The 17378-nt window shown below is 37.2% G+C and overlaps 1 protein-coding gene across 9 annotated transcripts; it reads left to right on the top strand.

The window, feature by feature from the left end:
- The first annotated feature begins 649 nt into the window (after positions 1-649).
- cuedc1b (CUE domain containing 1b) lies at positions 650-12091 on the top strand. 9 transcript variants are annotated; one of them, XR_015764994.1, is made up of 11 exons: positions 655-1262; positions 2297-2944; positions 3743-3867; positions 5435-5561; positions 8501-8759; positions 8903-8959; positions 9118-9231; positions 9318-10243; positions 10374-10443; positions 11275-11341; positions 11686-12091. XR_015764994.1 is itself a non-coding variant. In XM_088011454.1 (11 exons), exons 2-10 carry the CDS (start codon positions 2633-2635, stop codon positions 11337-11339), a joined length of 1173 nt encoding a protein of 390 aa, XP_087867580.1. In that variant the 5' UTR covers positions 656-1262; positions 2297-2632; the 3' UTR covers positions 11340-11341; positions 11686-12091. The 9 variants fall into 9 exon arrangements, 1 of the variants encoding a protein (XP_087867580.1); XR_015764995.1 differs by having other exon boundaries at positions 10385-10443; XM_088011454.1 differs by having other exon boundaries at positions 656-1262; positions 9151-9231; positions 9318-9416; positions 10396-10443.
- Positions 12092-17378: the final 5287 nt, after the last annotated feature.

Below are 17378 nucleotides of genomic sequence, written 5' to 3' on the forward strand. Positions count from 1 at the left end.
TATTTGACCTGAAAGTCAAATAAAAGTAGGTTTCTTAGGTGCCCAGCAGAAAACGGGGAATCGCCATCAGCTTGAATACAGCGCTTGTGGCGAGGATTAAGGTCTTATTACCCCACTGCCCATAAACTAGCAGTGGAGGAGAAAGGAGGGAGGGTGTAGACTGGGTGGATTTGGGTAGGAGCATGGCTGGGAAGCAGTTGGATCCATGGATGAAGAGCTTCATGAAGGGATTCTTGATCTGTGACTGGATGAGGTGGAGATGAGCAAACCTCTCCAGACAGGTGAGGATTCAGAGAGTCTCCCATCTTGAATTTGTCTTCATTAAAAAGATATTTGAAAGAAAATTTTCAAATAAACTGAGAAAACCAGCCACGTTAAAATGCAACATATAAGGAATCAGGTAGCAGAACATATTTTAAATGTTGTAAAGAAGTAAAAGGTGAGAAAAAAAAGGTCTTCCTTGGTGGAATGACTAATGTACTAGGGCACTTAAAGAACCAAACAAGACATTTAAAATATTATGCATTGACAACTGAAAACCATATTGAATATAAAAGGAAAAGAGCAGTGAAAACTATTAAGGATGCAAAAAAGAATATAGAATATTGTTAATCAGAATCAGTGATAAGGAGTTGAGAAGCAGAAATATGGCAACAAAGGGTGGAATGAAGATAAATTGTGTCTTGTATAAAATACAAAAGTTACTAAAATATTAGTGAAACAGAAGGGCAGAAATAATGATCATGATATTAAGGGTAGGCCATAATTCTAATCTAAATGGCACTTTATGTTTAACTGAGAGGAAAAAATAATGATAAATGTTAATGATGTGGAGGGAAAGAAAATGTAGAACATTTATTGATGGATTGTGAAAGTTATGAGCCTGAAATGGAACGATTGAGAAAAACAGAAGAACAGGACAGGAATGACGTCTTAAGGAGTATTGGGAAGTGAAGATTATATTTACACATTAAGGAAAGCACTATTTATTTGTCTTCATACGACAAAATAAAAAGTTTAATACAGAGTATAGAACACTCACGTGCAGTAGGTGGCGGTATGCACCTTGAAGTTGTTTGTGATCCGCCATAATAGGGTAGAAGAAGAAAGAAAGAAAAAGAAGGAGAAGAAGAAAAATAGAACTGCCATAACACCTGAAAGGGTTCATGCTATAGACATTACAGTGGTGTTGGAATTAAAGGATTTATTATTTGACATCACAACCAGACCCACTGAGGCTCTTCCGTACGTCGCGTGGAAACGTAAGTCTGGGCTCAATAATCAGTGAGTAATCCAAATAACTTCCACGATCGCTAGCATTGTGATGGGAGTGAATATTTATTTGACCGCGGTGATTTGTTGCTTTTAAAAACATAAAACCACGAGAAGTCATTTTCATTGCCATTTCTGATTATGCCAACAGCTTCTGCCTCGCTATGCAACATGTTAGTACCGACGGATCGGACCCACAGACACAGGTTAGCTACTAGAGCTAAGGTGTTGTAAAGCCTTGACTGTTGAAAGGCTGCTGGCAGCGCTGGCTAATGTGTGCAGTGATTGACGTCGGATATTTCACGGTTTGTCTTGTTGGAACATCATCTTCCAGTGTTTCGTTTGATGAATAAAAGTTTGAAACCTCGAGCCACTTACCATTAACATGAATTTTCCCAATTTTTTAAATAACATTTAAGTAAAAACACACCGAATTTAACCTGGACAGGAGCGGGTATCCCAAGCTTATAAGAAACAATGTCATTAAGAAAAAGAGGGAATAAAGAAGCCTTTAGATCGTCGATAAATAAATAAATAAAAATAAAAGGGATAAACAAAAACTAAGTGTCACCATGTTAGCATCAAGGACCAGAATGAAATGAACCTTCACAGAAGTAATGTTTCCTGGCAGGAAATTAAGAATAAAACCTTTTGTGGGAATCAGAGAAAGTCTGATTGCAAATTAAAATGCACATTTTAGACTTCAACTTGTAAAACAATTTTCATCGTATACATTTTCAGTAAAATACAGTGCAGTTTCTGGTTTTCTGTAACTTCCAAGGGGCTGCAAAAATGTTTATCCGAGCAACAGCTGTTGGAGTGCTCTGTCAGATATTTAATTTTTTTTTAATTCAATATCAGAGTGATAAGTCTGTTATCCAATGAATATTATTTATGTGCTGGCTTCAGCATACCAAAAGTATGAGTGTGTATTTTTATAAAGGTACGAGTAGAGTAGTATGCATTTGACCTTTGTGAAGTGTCTTTGTAATGAGCATCATTTATCTGTCTGTTGTCTCTTTAGGTGATGACTCTCTTCTCTCCCAGTCCTTGAAATCTGCAGCACAACTCGTGTGAGCTGATCGCACCAACAACCTCTTTACAAGTACTAAGATGAACATTTAATTTTTTTCAAAGAGCGAAATGACCGTCACAGTCTTTTAGTGGAAACTGATGAGGAATGCTGGAAAATCATGGAAGATTAAATGCAACCAATTGATTTTCTTTTTTTCTTGTAAATTTGATCTTTTAAATCCTAATTAAATAAAAAAAAAAATTTTAAGCAACTTTCCTTTGGGGATCAATAGTCTATTCTGATTCCGATTGGGTTAGCAGCGCCTGAGACAGCCAATCTCAAAGGATGACCAGCCTGTTCAGGCGGAGCAACAGCAACAAAGGCTCTGAAAGCAGTGGAGGTAGAGATGGTGGCAGCACTACTAGTGGGCAGCTCAACAACAGCAGGCCGAACCGGCCAGTCAGGCACCTGGAGTTCAATCAGGCCATGGAAGACTTCAAGACCATGTTTCCCTCCATGGACTACGAGGTGATTGAGTGTGTTCTGCGTTCCAACAAAGGAGCTGTGGACGCCACTATCGACCAGCTACTTCAAATGAGCATTGAAGGACATCACTCAGATGATACCTCGGACTCAGATGACAGCATCCCGGCAGAGGTCAGTAAAATGTTTTCTGAGGTCTAAATCTCCCTAATCCAACCAACACGAAGGCAAATATATGTTATGCTGGGATAACTGGAATAACTTTCTTGTCCCAGTTTTGCTTTAAAAGTTGTGATAGTTTGCGTGTGACTGCATTACCAAGACACTCAGATTTATATAACGTTGATCTAAATGGAGTTTCTCACTGGTAGTTCAGGTCTACACCCTCCGACGGCGGCAGAATTTCAGTTTATCTGATATCCTGCGAAGGCACCAAATTAATTTATCAGCTGGAGTAAAGGGACGAATGAGGTCTTTGGTTTTGAAATGAATAAAATGACATCATCTGCATATGCTAAAGGTTTGTAAGGAATGCCTCGATGTGTTATTGGTAATATATCAGACCTCAGACGTTTATGGGCAGTTACAGGTTCTTATTTATGATGTCATGAATGGTTTGGATTCATTTGAACAGCATCATAGCTCCAGCATGCAGCTTTTACAGAAATGTTTTTTTAATGTTAAAACTTTCACCATGTTGTGATGGTATTGTATGACAGATAATCTGTAAAAAAAAAATAAAATAAAATTGCATTGCTCCCAGTCTAAACATCTAGAAACAGGAAAAATACCTTAGCACTGTCAATCATACCCATACCATACTATAATCATATTTGTGTATGTGCTGCTAAAGGGATGAACAGAAGTAGATCGCAGAAAAGTGGAAATAAAAGTAGTGTCCTTAATTGCATTATTTGTTTGATAAAAATACATTTTTAAGATTAGAAAGTTGGCCTTGTACTTGTTTTTCAGATTCTGGAGCAGACCCAGGAACCCGACAGCTCAGATGAAGAACCACCTCCAGTTTACTCTCCACCAAAATCCAACATGTACTCTGACTGGAAGCACCCAGAGACACACAAAGTGTCTCCTCCACAGTAAGAGCTTGAGACTGCTTCTGCACCTTTGTAGAATACACTTTAAAACTGGGATCAATATCTGTTCTACAGAACTCAGGGGCTCCATATACAAAAACATATTTGCACTGATGTGGAAGAAGGCCAAATAAAAAAACAAAATTCACTGAGAAAATTATATTTTTTGTACTTTCTTTTTTATTTACTACTTGTATTTCAATAGATTTGTAAAAAAGAAATCTGGAAACCTTACAGACTATAAAACCAATAACTAGAAATTCAAAGACCCCCCCCTTCTTGAATCTAACAAAATTGGTGTCAAATGTTGTGAAGTAATAATTTTTGTTTGTGCTGCTATAATTTTAAAGACATTACTAAAATAGTTTCCAGAGGTCATTCAAAGCAAAACCAGCGCAAACGACAATTATTGCTTGACAAACCAGCACAAATGTAGCTGAACTGATTGGCACCAAATGTGTTAGTTTGTAACTGTGAGCAGCTGTGGTTGATCTCTGACCTCTGGAAACTTTTTTTAGTAGTATTTTACTGCACATACCAGCACAATCCTAACACAAACATTGACACCAATTTTGTTAGATTTGGATTAAAAGGGAGAAGTTTAGTTGACCTCTTGACCTTTAAACTTTCATTAATAACTTCAAATAGTTTGATCAGGACCTGCTATCGAGTTCGGCAAGCAGATGGCTCTCTGTCGTCATGTGACTACATCAGTGGGAAGTGATTTTGGCACTTTGCATGAATGAATGAATGAATGAATTTATTGTCACTATGCTGCCTGGCAGTGAGCATCGGTTTGTCAATGGCAACCTTGGGGAATCTTTAGCTCAAAGATTCCTTCAGCAGAATTCAGAATAAGCCACTATCTAGTATACAAATACTAATTTGTTCTAAGTTCTGTTGGTGTTTTTATTATGAACGACACTGGAGAAATGGTGTGGATGTAAGTTTTGGGTATGTTGCCTTTGTCTGTACATGAATGTGTCTGGGCTCAGAGGTTGTGCAGGGTAAACGGTGCAGGGATGAACTGAAAGAGTCTAGCATCATGAAGTGACACATGTACAGATGACCTCCAGTTACAAAAAAGGTTTAGAGACCATTTAAAGCAAATTGGAAAGGTTAAAGCTCCACACTTTCTCCAGCTGTTGAAGATAACTATTCTTTCCCCTTGACCACCAAGCTAAATTGCTGGGGTACTGTTGTCTTGCTGGAGTTGATTCTTAAGAAATGGAATTACATCATTTTAACACTTCTGCTCATTTAGCATTGAATTTTTCTTTTTTTTTTTTTTTTGGTTGAGACAGTCATGGCAACCTGCTGCAAAGCAAGCAGTCCATAAGCTCAGCGAGGCTCAGTAATAGAAAGTAAAGAAGTCTTTATCCAAAAACCACCCCCAAAAGTTCAGAGTGATTTATGAAATCCTCCTTAAAAGATTATTATCAGCGAGTCTGGCAGCCTCGAAGACATTTACTTTGCAATTCACAACCTGAACTTTGTCAAGTTTTAATTGCAACATATAAGAGGATGAGCCGATGATGTATGCTAATGATTTGTTGGTGGGCTATCTTAGATCGGAGACCCATGTGCCAGCAGACGACCAGCAAGTTCGAATCTACAGGAACTGGAACCCCCCGCTGCTCGGAAACCTTCCAGAGGACTTTTTGAGGATTTGGCCTCAACAATTAAACAGTGTGGAGGTACTTTATTATTTTGTTCAGAAATTACTTAAAAACAATTAAAACTTTTGATGTATGAAAAAATGTTTTGCAAAAGTGATGTATAATGTTTTCTGTTCTTTTGTTTTGGGCATTTTTACCTTTTTTGCTTGTACGCATTTTTTCTCCGGAAATACACATTAAATGAACATTTTTAGCAACATTTTAATGACTTTACTTTAAAGTGGATATATCATGCTTTTAAGTCCTTCATTTTCACATGTGAATGACTTACTTATAGTCTATATAAAGTAAAACTTCTTGGACGAGAAAAAAAATTGGCAGATTCCCAAAAGTGATTAGCCAGAAGTCATGACCTTGTTTAGCAAATGAAAAACGTTATGACGAATGGAGAAAATTGAAAAGACTGAAAGATATAACCCAAAAAGAATATAAAGATATCTACACAGCATAGGGAGAGAATAAATTACATTTTCTGCACTACTAGACACTCAAAGTACACAAAGAAATTTATTTAAAAAGTGAATTTTGCATGATATGTCCTCTTTAAAGTCTTACTGCGCTTTGAACCAATGTAGTTATATTGCTGATGTAGTTGTAAATGTATTGTAGCTTAGTAGCTACAATACATCCATTGAAGAGTGGATTTAGAAGTTTCTCTAAAATTGTACTATTTTCATGTGTCCTGGGTGACCTAAAATCAATACACATGGTAGTAAACATTTCTCAAAATAATAGTTTTAATTTTAGACGGTAACATTGTATTTGACGGGGTGTGTATAAGACTGAAACAACACTGTCATTAACACCATATAACACCCAGGGGTGATAGTAGGGGGGTACAATAGGGTACTGCGTACCCCTAAAAGATTTAGCGGGGCTGCGCAGTACCTGCAAGAGAGAGGAGTGGCTGTCTGCTGTAAAAAAAAATCATTGGGTTCAGTGTGCAGCCGTGAGTTCACCCACTAATCAGCCGTGACTGATTAGTTTTTCAAGAACAATCTAAAACATGACATATTCAGTTAATAAATAGCTTTTTTCCCATTTCATATTGTTTCTGAACTGTTCGTGCTTTGCTAGAGCAGGGCTGCAACACGTCGATCGCAGAAGGTTTTGAGTTGATCTCGGCGGTAGGTGAGAAACTGAACGCCGCCAGGAGGCTGAGACCAGCAGGTCCTCCTCTGATTGGCTTATCAAAACATTCGTAACTTTATTAAAGAACAACAACAAAAAAAATCAAAAAAGTGTTCAAATGAATGACCCAACAAAAATAATAATCTCAGTAATTATTGCTTCAACAAGGTGTTTCGCAATTCTGTGCGTTCCATTACCAAAATAACGAGCAGAGCAGGAGTTTAAAATTAACTAATCAACCACCGTGTGTTCAGGAAGCACTTATTAATGATCGCAAAATAAATATCAAGCCTGAAAACCTGATATTGTAACGGACTGAATGTTTTTAATGTAACCTGTGCTTGGCTTGTGGAACGCAGGCAGTTGCCGTGGCAACGGGTGTGCTTGAATGACAGAGACAGAGAGTAAAAAGGTCCCAGTGGTTTAGAGTTGATCACCTGTTCAGGTTGTTTTACCTTTGCTGTGGCTCATCACAGCCGCTGTAGTTTCTGAATGTTCAATAAACTACAATCTTGGACTAATTACCTCGTTCTTTGTGAGTATAGTTATTTACAACAAACATCAAACACAGTAAATATCTTTCATTAAGTATTTAACAAACAAATGGCTTCTACCGTGATAATTATGTGAAATTAAATTGTCTAATTTAAAAAAAAAAAGTTTTATTGCTCTCTGGCATCTTGCTTTGAGCTCAGAGTCTGAGCTCTGTCAAACATTTTTTTGCCTCTTATTTAGTGGAAATATTGATGTTGATGAAACTTAATGATAATCTTTTTCAACCTTTATAGCTCCACTGTTGAAATGCTCTAACATTCACAAATGACAGTGAAATAAAATCCAGTCCAACATCTGGTTTGAGGTGATTCCTCTGGAACCTGTTGGAGGAAAAACATCCCAACTTCAGAAGATGAGCTTTAACCTAACAGAGCTCAGTGGTTCCTCCTGTCAGGGTGAGGAGGCGCCATGTTAGGAAGATGAAGCTGCAGGATCTTCAGAACAAACAGGTCATGATGCTGGGCTGCTGATTATCCCTCTGTCTGGACACAGGATCAATAGGACCAGTTTAAAAGATAAAATGAATGGTTATATGCCAGACATGGAAAACTGGGATCCACTCCATGCCAAGATGTTCAGAGTTTAGGTCTCATGGCATCTCAAGGTGTCAACATTGCAGCCAGTGGGCTGAGGGAGGAAATACAGCTTTATTTTGTATCAATTCAATACCTAGTACCCTCAAGAATTTAAAACTACTTTCACCCCTGATGACACCTGTTATGAAGGAGTCTGAAATGTTTACGGCTGCTGGCATGAAGTGTCATTCGGTCAATAATGACTTTTAATGTAAAGTTGCACTAAAAGTTGCATTAAATGTCTATTAAAAGTGTCAACTTAGCATTTTTCGGTAAAAATGCTAAGTGAGGTTTACTGTGTTTTCTCCTTTTGCACAAGCCTGGTTGAAAATTGATATATGTTGTCTGTGGTTCTTTTATGTAGGTTGAGAAAATACCTATCATCTTGATTCTATTAAAACTTGCATTGAAAGGCCAATAAAAGTGTCAACTTTGCATTAAAAGTGTCATTATTTACTGAATGACACTTCATGACAACAGTCAAACACTCATGAAGACTCATTCATGTTCATAAAGACTCTTATGTTATATGATGTTTATGACAGTGTTGTGCCAGTCACCTCGTCAAATAAAGTGTTACCTTTTAGTCTCACTGAACTCTTTTCTTTTTGGGAAACGTTGCTAAGATTGCTCTGTCCTTCAAACTGAACTGGTATTGCTGACACATTATACCTGATGAACTTATCTTTATTTCAGCAGAACTCGCAAAGCAGTCCATCTCAGCCCTCCTCGACCTCCGCAGTGTCTGTGTCCTCAACAAGTCAAAGGACGGCTCAGGCTGTTTCTGTGTTTGGAGCTACTTTGACTGCTGAGGGTCCTAATATGATAACGGGATTACAAGAGAACACACTAATGCAGTATTTGGAAGACGAGCGCATAGCCCTGTTTCTGCAGAATGAGGAGTTTTTGAAAGAGCTGAAGCGTAACCATGAGTTCCTCATTGCCTTAGAGAGAGGTATCACTTACTGTTTACGATCAAGAAAATCTTCCTTAAATGTCTGTTCAACTTTATTTGGAAGTTGAATCAATATATATTGAAATATCATATGAGGGTATTCAGTACATTAATTGTCTCATCTCTGTCTCTCTTTATTTTAGATGGGTTGAAGTATGGATCAAAGTCCAACCATTTATCAAGCCTGGACACTTCCACAGGTCAGTCAGGGTACAGATGACTTGTGTACTTGAACAGGAACGAACCAAAGTTGTTCATTCCTGGTTCTATAAATTCTCATGTATTACCACTAATACAAAGTTTTGTACAAACATCCTACTGTGAACAAATGTGAACTATTTCACATGCATGTTTGTAGTTTCACATTGCAGTATGGGTCCTTTGTGTGCAGGGGAGAGGTACTTGGCAGATTCGCAGGACCCTCCCTCAGATGACGCACTATTCAGAGACAAACTCAAGCACATGGGTAAATGTAAGTTTGACTTATGACTGTTGCACAACTGTGTTTGCCGTGGAAGCATTCTTTGTGTTTATGATATCTACCTTTTGCAACTTCAGCAACAAGAAAGAAGCTCTTTGAAATTGCCAGAACATTTTCTGAAAGGACGAAGAGGAGAAAGTCTAAAAGAAAGACTCTCACCCATTTATATCCTTCCTGTGACATCACATGGTCATTATATAAAGTTGGTGGTTTTATTCTATGGTGGGAATCTGAGAGAAACATAGATTTATTAAAGTGTCACTGACATGATGTGGGAGCGATGCTTAAATTATCAGTGAAGTTTATGTTGCATCATTCACTTATAATTTTTTTAGAAATAAAATGCTGATTGAAAGCAGACATGTTTTTAAACTTAGCCCTGTGATGAGCTAGCTGGACGACTCTTTTACAGGATGTGATGCAATGAGGGTAATATCTAGTGTGCCGCCATGTTAGCAGGCTGTTCGATTTTCTTAATTACGCCAGTGAACACATAAGTCTGTTCTTCCCAAAAGATCAAAATCTTTAAGATCAATGGACGAAACGGGTACAGAGAACAAATGGCTCTGCTCTCTGTGGCGATCATTTCAACTTCACACAAGAGTTCCAAGCATGTTACATATATATATTTAAAAAAATAATAAGATCATAGTACTGAAAATGCAGCAATACTTGTTTGTAAACACAGAGCACAACTTGACCGCAGAGAGAGCCAGCCTTAGACTTGCTGGTTGCCGTGGTTACCTGCTGTTGTGGTGCTGTTCTAACATTAAGTAGTATGCTGTCAGCATATTCCAACTTATTATCACAGCATAGTAAAACTAAGTTATGCTACCAAATTGACATTAGTGAAAGGGAAATGTCATAATGACCCAAACGCATTGCATGCAGGTGATCGGATAAATGAGGAGGAAACAGCTCAGCGTGAGGCAGAGCGAGACGAAGAGACGCTGTAGGGAAAATAAAACCTCCGACATCTGCAACAGATACCAGGCGAAGACAGGTGACCAGCGCAGGCTGCGAGTTTTCAATCATTTTATTGGCCTAATAATAGTTTCAGTTAGATATTAGTTTTGTTTTCATTTGTTTCCTTGTTTTTGTTATGTTTTTTTTTTTATTTTTTTTTAACTAAGCTTGTGTTCAGATTGGGCACAGCCGACTCCACAGCAAATCTCCTTGAAGATATCGAGGCAAACCCCAGTGGTAAGCATCGCCAGTCTTCTCAGTTTTGCTTTTGTGCTTTGCTGGTGGTCTACTTGTACTTAGGCGGATATCTCAGATTAAGTTAAAAGGATCAAATCTAAAACTTTTCTCCATCTTTCTGTTCTACATTTACAGCATTTTTATCAGGTGCTATATAGTCAAAGTGCTTTAGAAATAAAGTGCTGTGGTATGGTACATCAATTTAGCATGAACTGTGTCCTTTGGACAACTCCTGTAGAATTGTGCGCCCTTTGTCACAGACCTATGTTAATGACGCCACTTCTGAGACATGACCTGTAGAATGAGGTAGGTTTCAGGAAAACAATGATCAAGTAGAAAAAAGAAAAGGTAACACTTTATTTGAAGTGGTCTGCAAAAGACTGACATGACACTGTCATAAACATGACATGTGACACGTGTTATGAACATGAAGGAGTCTTCATGAAAATTTGACTGTTGTTATAAAGTGTCATTCGGTGAATAATAACACTTTTAATGCAAAGTTGCTTTAAAAGTTTCATTAAACATGCTAACTTTGGATTTTTTGGTAAATAATGACACTTTAGTACAAAGTTGGCACTTTTAATGGAGTTTTAATACAACTTTTAAAGCAACGCTACAGTAAAAGTGTCATTATTTACTGAATGACAATTCATGACAACAATCACAAACAGTCATAAAGACTCCTTCATGTTTATAACTGGTGTTATGTCATGTTTATGACAGCGTCATGTCAGTCTTATGCACACGTCTTCAAAAAAAAGAAAACACTTGAAATGTTCACTGAAAGTAGATGTGAAACATTTTTTGTTGCTTTTTTTGTTTGTTCAGAGGAAGATGGTAAGCCAAGAAGAGGTATCCTTCAGGAAGACAAACAACTTGACAAGCCAATATGATGGTAATACACTTTTTTTATTCAATGTTTTTGAAAAATTAACTTTGTGTAGTTATAAAGACTACATATCCGTGATAGCAAAAATAAGTCTGACCTAGCATATTGAAAACCACTGATGGTTCTCTACACAGAGCTAAAAACTTTTCCCCCACTGCTGTGTTGATTTAAACGTCTGTAAATCAGTTTGTGAGACTGTGACCACTTAGTTTCTTGTGATTTCCTGTCCTATTTTCTTTATCTGTTGCTGAAAGTGTTTGTTTTAGTTGCATCCTAGGAATGCAACTAAAACTCTATGTTCTCCATTCTCAAACATCCTGATAAGATATTTTGATTTCCTTCTTATTTAGTTCTCACAAGTGTCTGGATAGCCAAAGTCAACAGGTGAAGTGACGGATCTGTCGGCTGTCAGTGGTGAATACCTTCAACTTCTTGAAGCCCTTTTCTTGTTACAGTTAGGGTGATGCTGGTGATACTGTAATCTGTTAGCTCTGTATTGGACACAGGATCCTAATCATGTATTACTTTGAGAATTCAATGTCTTTCTTTTAAGTGGTTCTGATCAATTCTAGATCAACATTAAACAAGACACTTTTTAAACACTTTCTGAGAGTTGGACTTAGAAGTACAGCTCATTATTTAGCTCTTCTCAAATAATGCAAAGGGCGCCCCCTGGCTTTCAGTGTCAGAAGGTCTTGTCTAATTTTTACGAAAGTTTTCAACTGAAATGACTGAAAATAAAATTTCTTAACTTCACTGTTGTGTACAGCGTTATATTTTCCTTGAAAGTTTGATAAAGGTGTAATTGTAGGTTTTACAGATGTGTTTTAAAATGTGATCAAATGTTATTTGTTGGAAATTTCAGTATTCCATTACGCTGTGAGATCAGGATAAATGTTGTGCTTGCACAAAAAACCTGCAGCACAATATTTTACACACAATTCAGCATGTTCAAAAATGAACGTTGTGTGAAAGTGTTGCGCGCACCAGGCTGTGACTCTGGAGTGATTACAATCTTATACTGGTAGCTTCCTTCTACTTTAATAAAAAATGATTTCATTACATGCCTAATTCTGATATTTAAAATATACCTAAAAACACCTTGATTAACGTGGGGAACCTTAAAATTGATTAAACACTTAACACTATAACTGCATTAGATCTTTTCGACAGCTTCAGACCTATCCAAAGATATAGTTTTTCATATTTTGCAAAATAAAATAAAATAAAATAGTTTTTTTAGCTTATTTTGTCTAAAATAGCCTGATTTTTTTTTTTTTTTTTTTTGAAGAAAACCCCACATTTCTCCCCCACAAAAAAACATCAAAAGTAGAATATTTTAGATACTCTAAAATATTAAATGGGTAAAATATGGGTGTTTTTGGCCTTGACTAGGTTGAAAGTTAATAAGATTAATTTTTATGTGTTGTTATTTTTGGAGCAATGAAAGTTCAAAATAAAAACTGACATTTTATCCTTTGTGACACAAAATGGTCCATCTATTCAAACTGTAATAAAAAATCTACATTTATATATTTTTTTCACTTTCCCTGCATTCAATTTTTTCAACAGCTTTAGACCTATCCGTTGATGTAAAGTTTTTCACATTTTATAAATCTAAATCTTTTCTATGTTTTATGCCTGTTTTGTCCAAAAAAGCCAGATCGTTTTATAGAATAAAAAAACATTTACCTTATTTTCCAAAAAATAAACTCTAAAGTGGAATACTTTAGATATGGGTGTGTTAGCCTTGACCAAGTTGAAAATTAATAACGGCATTTAATTTTTATGCTTTTTTTCTTTGTTTGTTTTAGCTCAGTGAGAATTAAAAGTAAAAACTGATACATTTAGCCTTGGTGACCCAAAATGGTACATCTTATAAAACTGTAATAAAAATTACAGTTTTATAAGAAGTTCTTGCGTGATTTCATTATCGCATGGCTCATAGTAGTACGTAAGCAGCTGCTGCTCACCGGGCTACGTTGGAGATGCTATCTGTCGCTGTCGCAAATGTGTTTGTGGGAAAGAAACTTTCAGCTGATCGCACGTTTTGAAAGTGGGAACTGACCAGGTTCCTCATTCCTGCCCTAACCCTGATACTGATCCTAATCCTAATCCTGACCCTGATGGGCCACAGCTGACCCCAGACCAACCTTAGACCAAACCAGGAAATCTGTCAAACCCCCACCAGTCCTTCTAGTGTGGTAGGAGGTGTTCAAGCTTACAATCACAACCAGGTTTCCATTCTCACTCCAGACTGAACTTCATCCCTTTCCACCATCCATCTTACTGCCACCAAGGGGTTGAACTGTTTTCCTGAATGAGGAAAAAACACTTGCAGGAAATTCATGGAGTTCAATATTTCAAGTACTCGTATCAACAAAAAATATTTTTTGTAAATATCATGTAATACACTTCTCTATATTTTGCACCATGTGGTTGTCTGTGTGTTTACAAAGTTCCACTTCCTTCAAGCCAAACCAAGAATCTTCCCTTATCAACCAGTTCATATAAATAATATTCCAAATAAATATTCATATATGTAATATATACGACATGCATTTTGAAAGGTAATAGAACTATGTCCCTATGGAAACTTGATTAAATGAAGGGGCGGGGCCTGTGGTAATATTACCACACCTATTAACAAGTGTTTCTTGTACTTTGAAGGCAGAAACTTAGATTAGTTTGGTTTTCATGGGAAAGTTATTTAAAAGCGCTGGGATAACTGGCCATCGAAAATATGTGATAATAATGTGAGTCAATGGGCTAGAAGGTGTTAAGTGTGCACAAAGTGCATCTCTTTTGTTCTACATACCTTGTAAAACTGACAAAGAAATAAAAATAATAAAAAGTCCTGGCCAAGTTTCATAGAATTAACCATTATTCTGACTGAGATATCAAGAATCAAAAAAGCAGTAAAGCAGTATGTCTCATTTTGGGCAGCCAAGGTGTCTCAAAAGTTAATTCAGTAGCAAATAGTAGCTTTGCTGCGGAATGACGTGATTTAGCAGCGATGCTAGCAGCTCGTCACTTTGAAGACCGGACAGCAATAAAGAAGAAAGGAACGGTGAAGCTGTGGTCAGCTTTCTGATGGAGCTGCAGTTTTGCGCCACAGTGTGAAGCACCAGAACTACATTACCAATCAATCAATCAAATTTTATTTGTATAGTACATTTCAGCAACAAGGCATTTCAAAGTGCTTTACATAATTAAAATAACAGCATGTGAGAAAGAGAATTGGAAAACATAATTAAAACGTTAACGGTGAGAGAGAAATAAAAAGCTGTAGAACTTTAGTTGAGACGCCGTCAACTGGGACTCCAACCCTTTGTACTTTAGTCAAAACGCCGTTTGACAAGGACTCTAACCTGTCGGACTTTTTTTTTTTTTTTTAAAGATAAAAACATTAAAATCACCAAAATGGTGAGAAAGAGAATGACATTTTAAAAAATGATTAAAAGAGATAAACAGTGAGAAAGAGAAATAAAAAGAAATTAAAATAAAGATAAAGAGATTTAATAAAAAATTTAAAACTTCTTTAGTCAAACCGCCATTTGACAAGGACTCAAACCTTTAAAACATAACAAACCTTTACATAAAGAGATAAAAACAAAGATAAAAAGTAAAGATAAAAACATCAAAAACATCGAAGACATCAAAACCCACTCTAACCCTAATTTAGCTATAAGCAACTCTAAACAGGTGGGTTTTAAGTTGAGATTTAAAGGCACTCAGTGTTTCAGCTGTTTTACAGTTTTCTGGAAGTTTGTTCCAAATCTGAGGTGCATAGAAACTGAATGCTGCTTCTTGTTTGGTTCTGGTTCTGGGGATGCAGACCAGACCAGAACCAGAAGATCTGAAGGGTCTAGATGGTTGGTACAGCAGTAACAGATCTTTAATGTGTTGTGGTGCTAAACCGTTCAGTGATTTATAAACTAACAACAGTATTTTAAAGTCTATCCTCTGAGCTACAGGGAGCCAGTGTAGGGACCTTAAAACTGGTGATATGTGCTCTATCTTCCTGGTTTTAGTGAGAACATGAGCAGCAGCATCTGGATCAGCTGCAGCTGTTTGATTGATTTATTAGTCAGACCTGTGAAGACGCTGTTGCAGTAATCAATGCGACTAAAGATAAACACATGGATGATAGAAGGCCGACTTTGTGACTGTCTTAATGTGGCTCTGAAGGTTCAGGTCAGAGTCCATCACTACTCCCAGGTTTCGGGCTGATCGCTGGTTTTTAGTTGTATTAACTGAAGCTGTGCATTGACTCTAGTTCGCTCCTCTTTAGGTCCAAAGATAATAACTTCAGTTTTATTTCTGTTCAGCTGGAGAAAGTTTTGGCACATCCACACATTTATCTGTTCTAAGCATCTACTCAGTGATTGGATGGGTTCAGAGTGACATCGTGACCGGTGACATTAGCTGACTTGTGATGTTAATTTTATTGTTCCTTTGGATTTAAAATATAAAAATAAAGTTCATGTGTAGCTATTACATTCATTGCCTAAATACAAAAGGTTGCACGTTAAAAAAAGTGCCAGAATTTAATTACATATATATAGAGGAATAATAAACTGAACTGAGTCTTTATCATGTTTAGGCCAGCAATGAGTTTTTCTATAAGATAAAATGAAATATGTGGGTTTAGTTAACTCCAACAGAACTTCAACCTCCAGGTTCTCCATGTTCCAGCTGCTGTGCGCTCACGTCCCGCCCACCATAGTGAGGAACACGAACCATCTTCTGAGGTAAGTGTGATGTGCATCTTAGAACAGGGGTGGTCAATCCAGGTCCTCGAGGACCAGTGTCCTGCAACTCTCAGACGTCTCCCTGGTCCAACACACTTGAATCCAGTAACTGAATCACATCCTCAGTGCAGTCAGGTTCTCCAGAGTCCTGCTAATGACCTCATTATTTGACTCAGGTGTGCTGAAGTAGAGATGCATCTAAAAGTTGCAGGACACCGGCCCTCCAGGCCTGGAGTTGCCCACCCCTGATCTAGAAAGAAAAGAAGTTAACGGTTGATGTCAGTGGGAATGTACAGAAACGCACTGCATTCACCAGAGGAAAAAAAAGGTCTTAATCTCATAATTACTCGATCAGGATCTCGTGAGAAAATATCTTTCAATAACTACACTGTTAAACAAGTTACTTGAGCTCAAACAATTTGAGGAAACGGATTGCCTCAGACAGTTTAGGTTTATTGAACTAAACAATTGAGTTTTAAAAAATATAAAATTTAAGAATATTTTCTGTGAGAGCAGCAGGGGGAAAAAAGTGATGGTACCAGTTTATTATGGAAAGTGAACTATAAGTATCCTACTCTCATAATGTAATTACTTTTAAATTACTTAAAACGTGTTGATTGTACTCATCACTGAATCAGACTAACTTGGTAAATTTTATTTAAAGAAGATCCTATTCAGCAAAGTTATTCAGTTTTATTCCTCCTATATAATTATAACTGCGTCAGGCTGGTGACCTGTCCAGGGTGACCCCGCCTCTCCCCCCGGAACGTTAAATGGAGATGGGCATCAGCAAAACCTCCCAACCCCACTAAGGGACAAGGGTGTATAGAAAATGGATGGATGGATGGATGGATATAATTATAACATTCTAGTTGTCACAGCTACTCAATTCATTTGAGGAAACAGAATGCCTAGAATTATTTAAGTTACCTTAACCCAATACAGACAGACATATTATACAATAAAACGAAATATGGAGTTTACTTTTAAAAACTTATGCAAACTTGCCTCAGAAATAGTTTTCAAAACTTAAAAATGTAGGTATTAGCAAGCCGTAGCTAATTGAGTAACAGTGACTTTTTAGTGAGCGTAATCTAAGCTAACTTCATAAATCGGTGAGGAAATTGTAATGACTTCACCCTGCTTTGTGATAAAGGGGCCAGGAGTGACGCATCAGGCTTCATGCCCTGTCCTTTCCTTCTTCAGATCTACCTTCCAGTCTATTGGCGGCGGTAATGCGCTTCATTTAGTTTACCATCCGCCAATAAAAGAAGAAGGAGACTCAAGCT

This window comes from Poecilia mexicana, unplaced genomic scaffold (genome assembly GCF_051168715.1).
Source record: "Poecilia mexicana isolate PSO_F unplaced genomic scaffold, ASM5116871v1 scaffold_13, whole genome shotgun sequence".
NCBI classification, from domain to species: domain Eukaryota; kingdom Metazoa; phylum Chordata; class Actinopteri; order Cyprinodontiformes; family Poeciliidae; genus Poecilia; species Poecilia mexicana.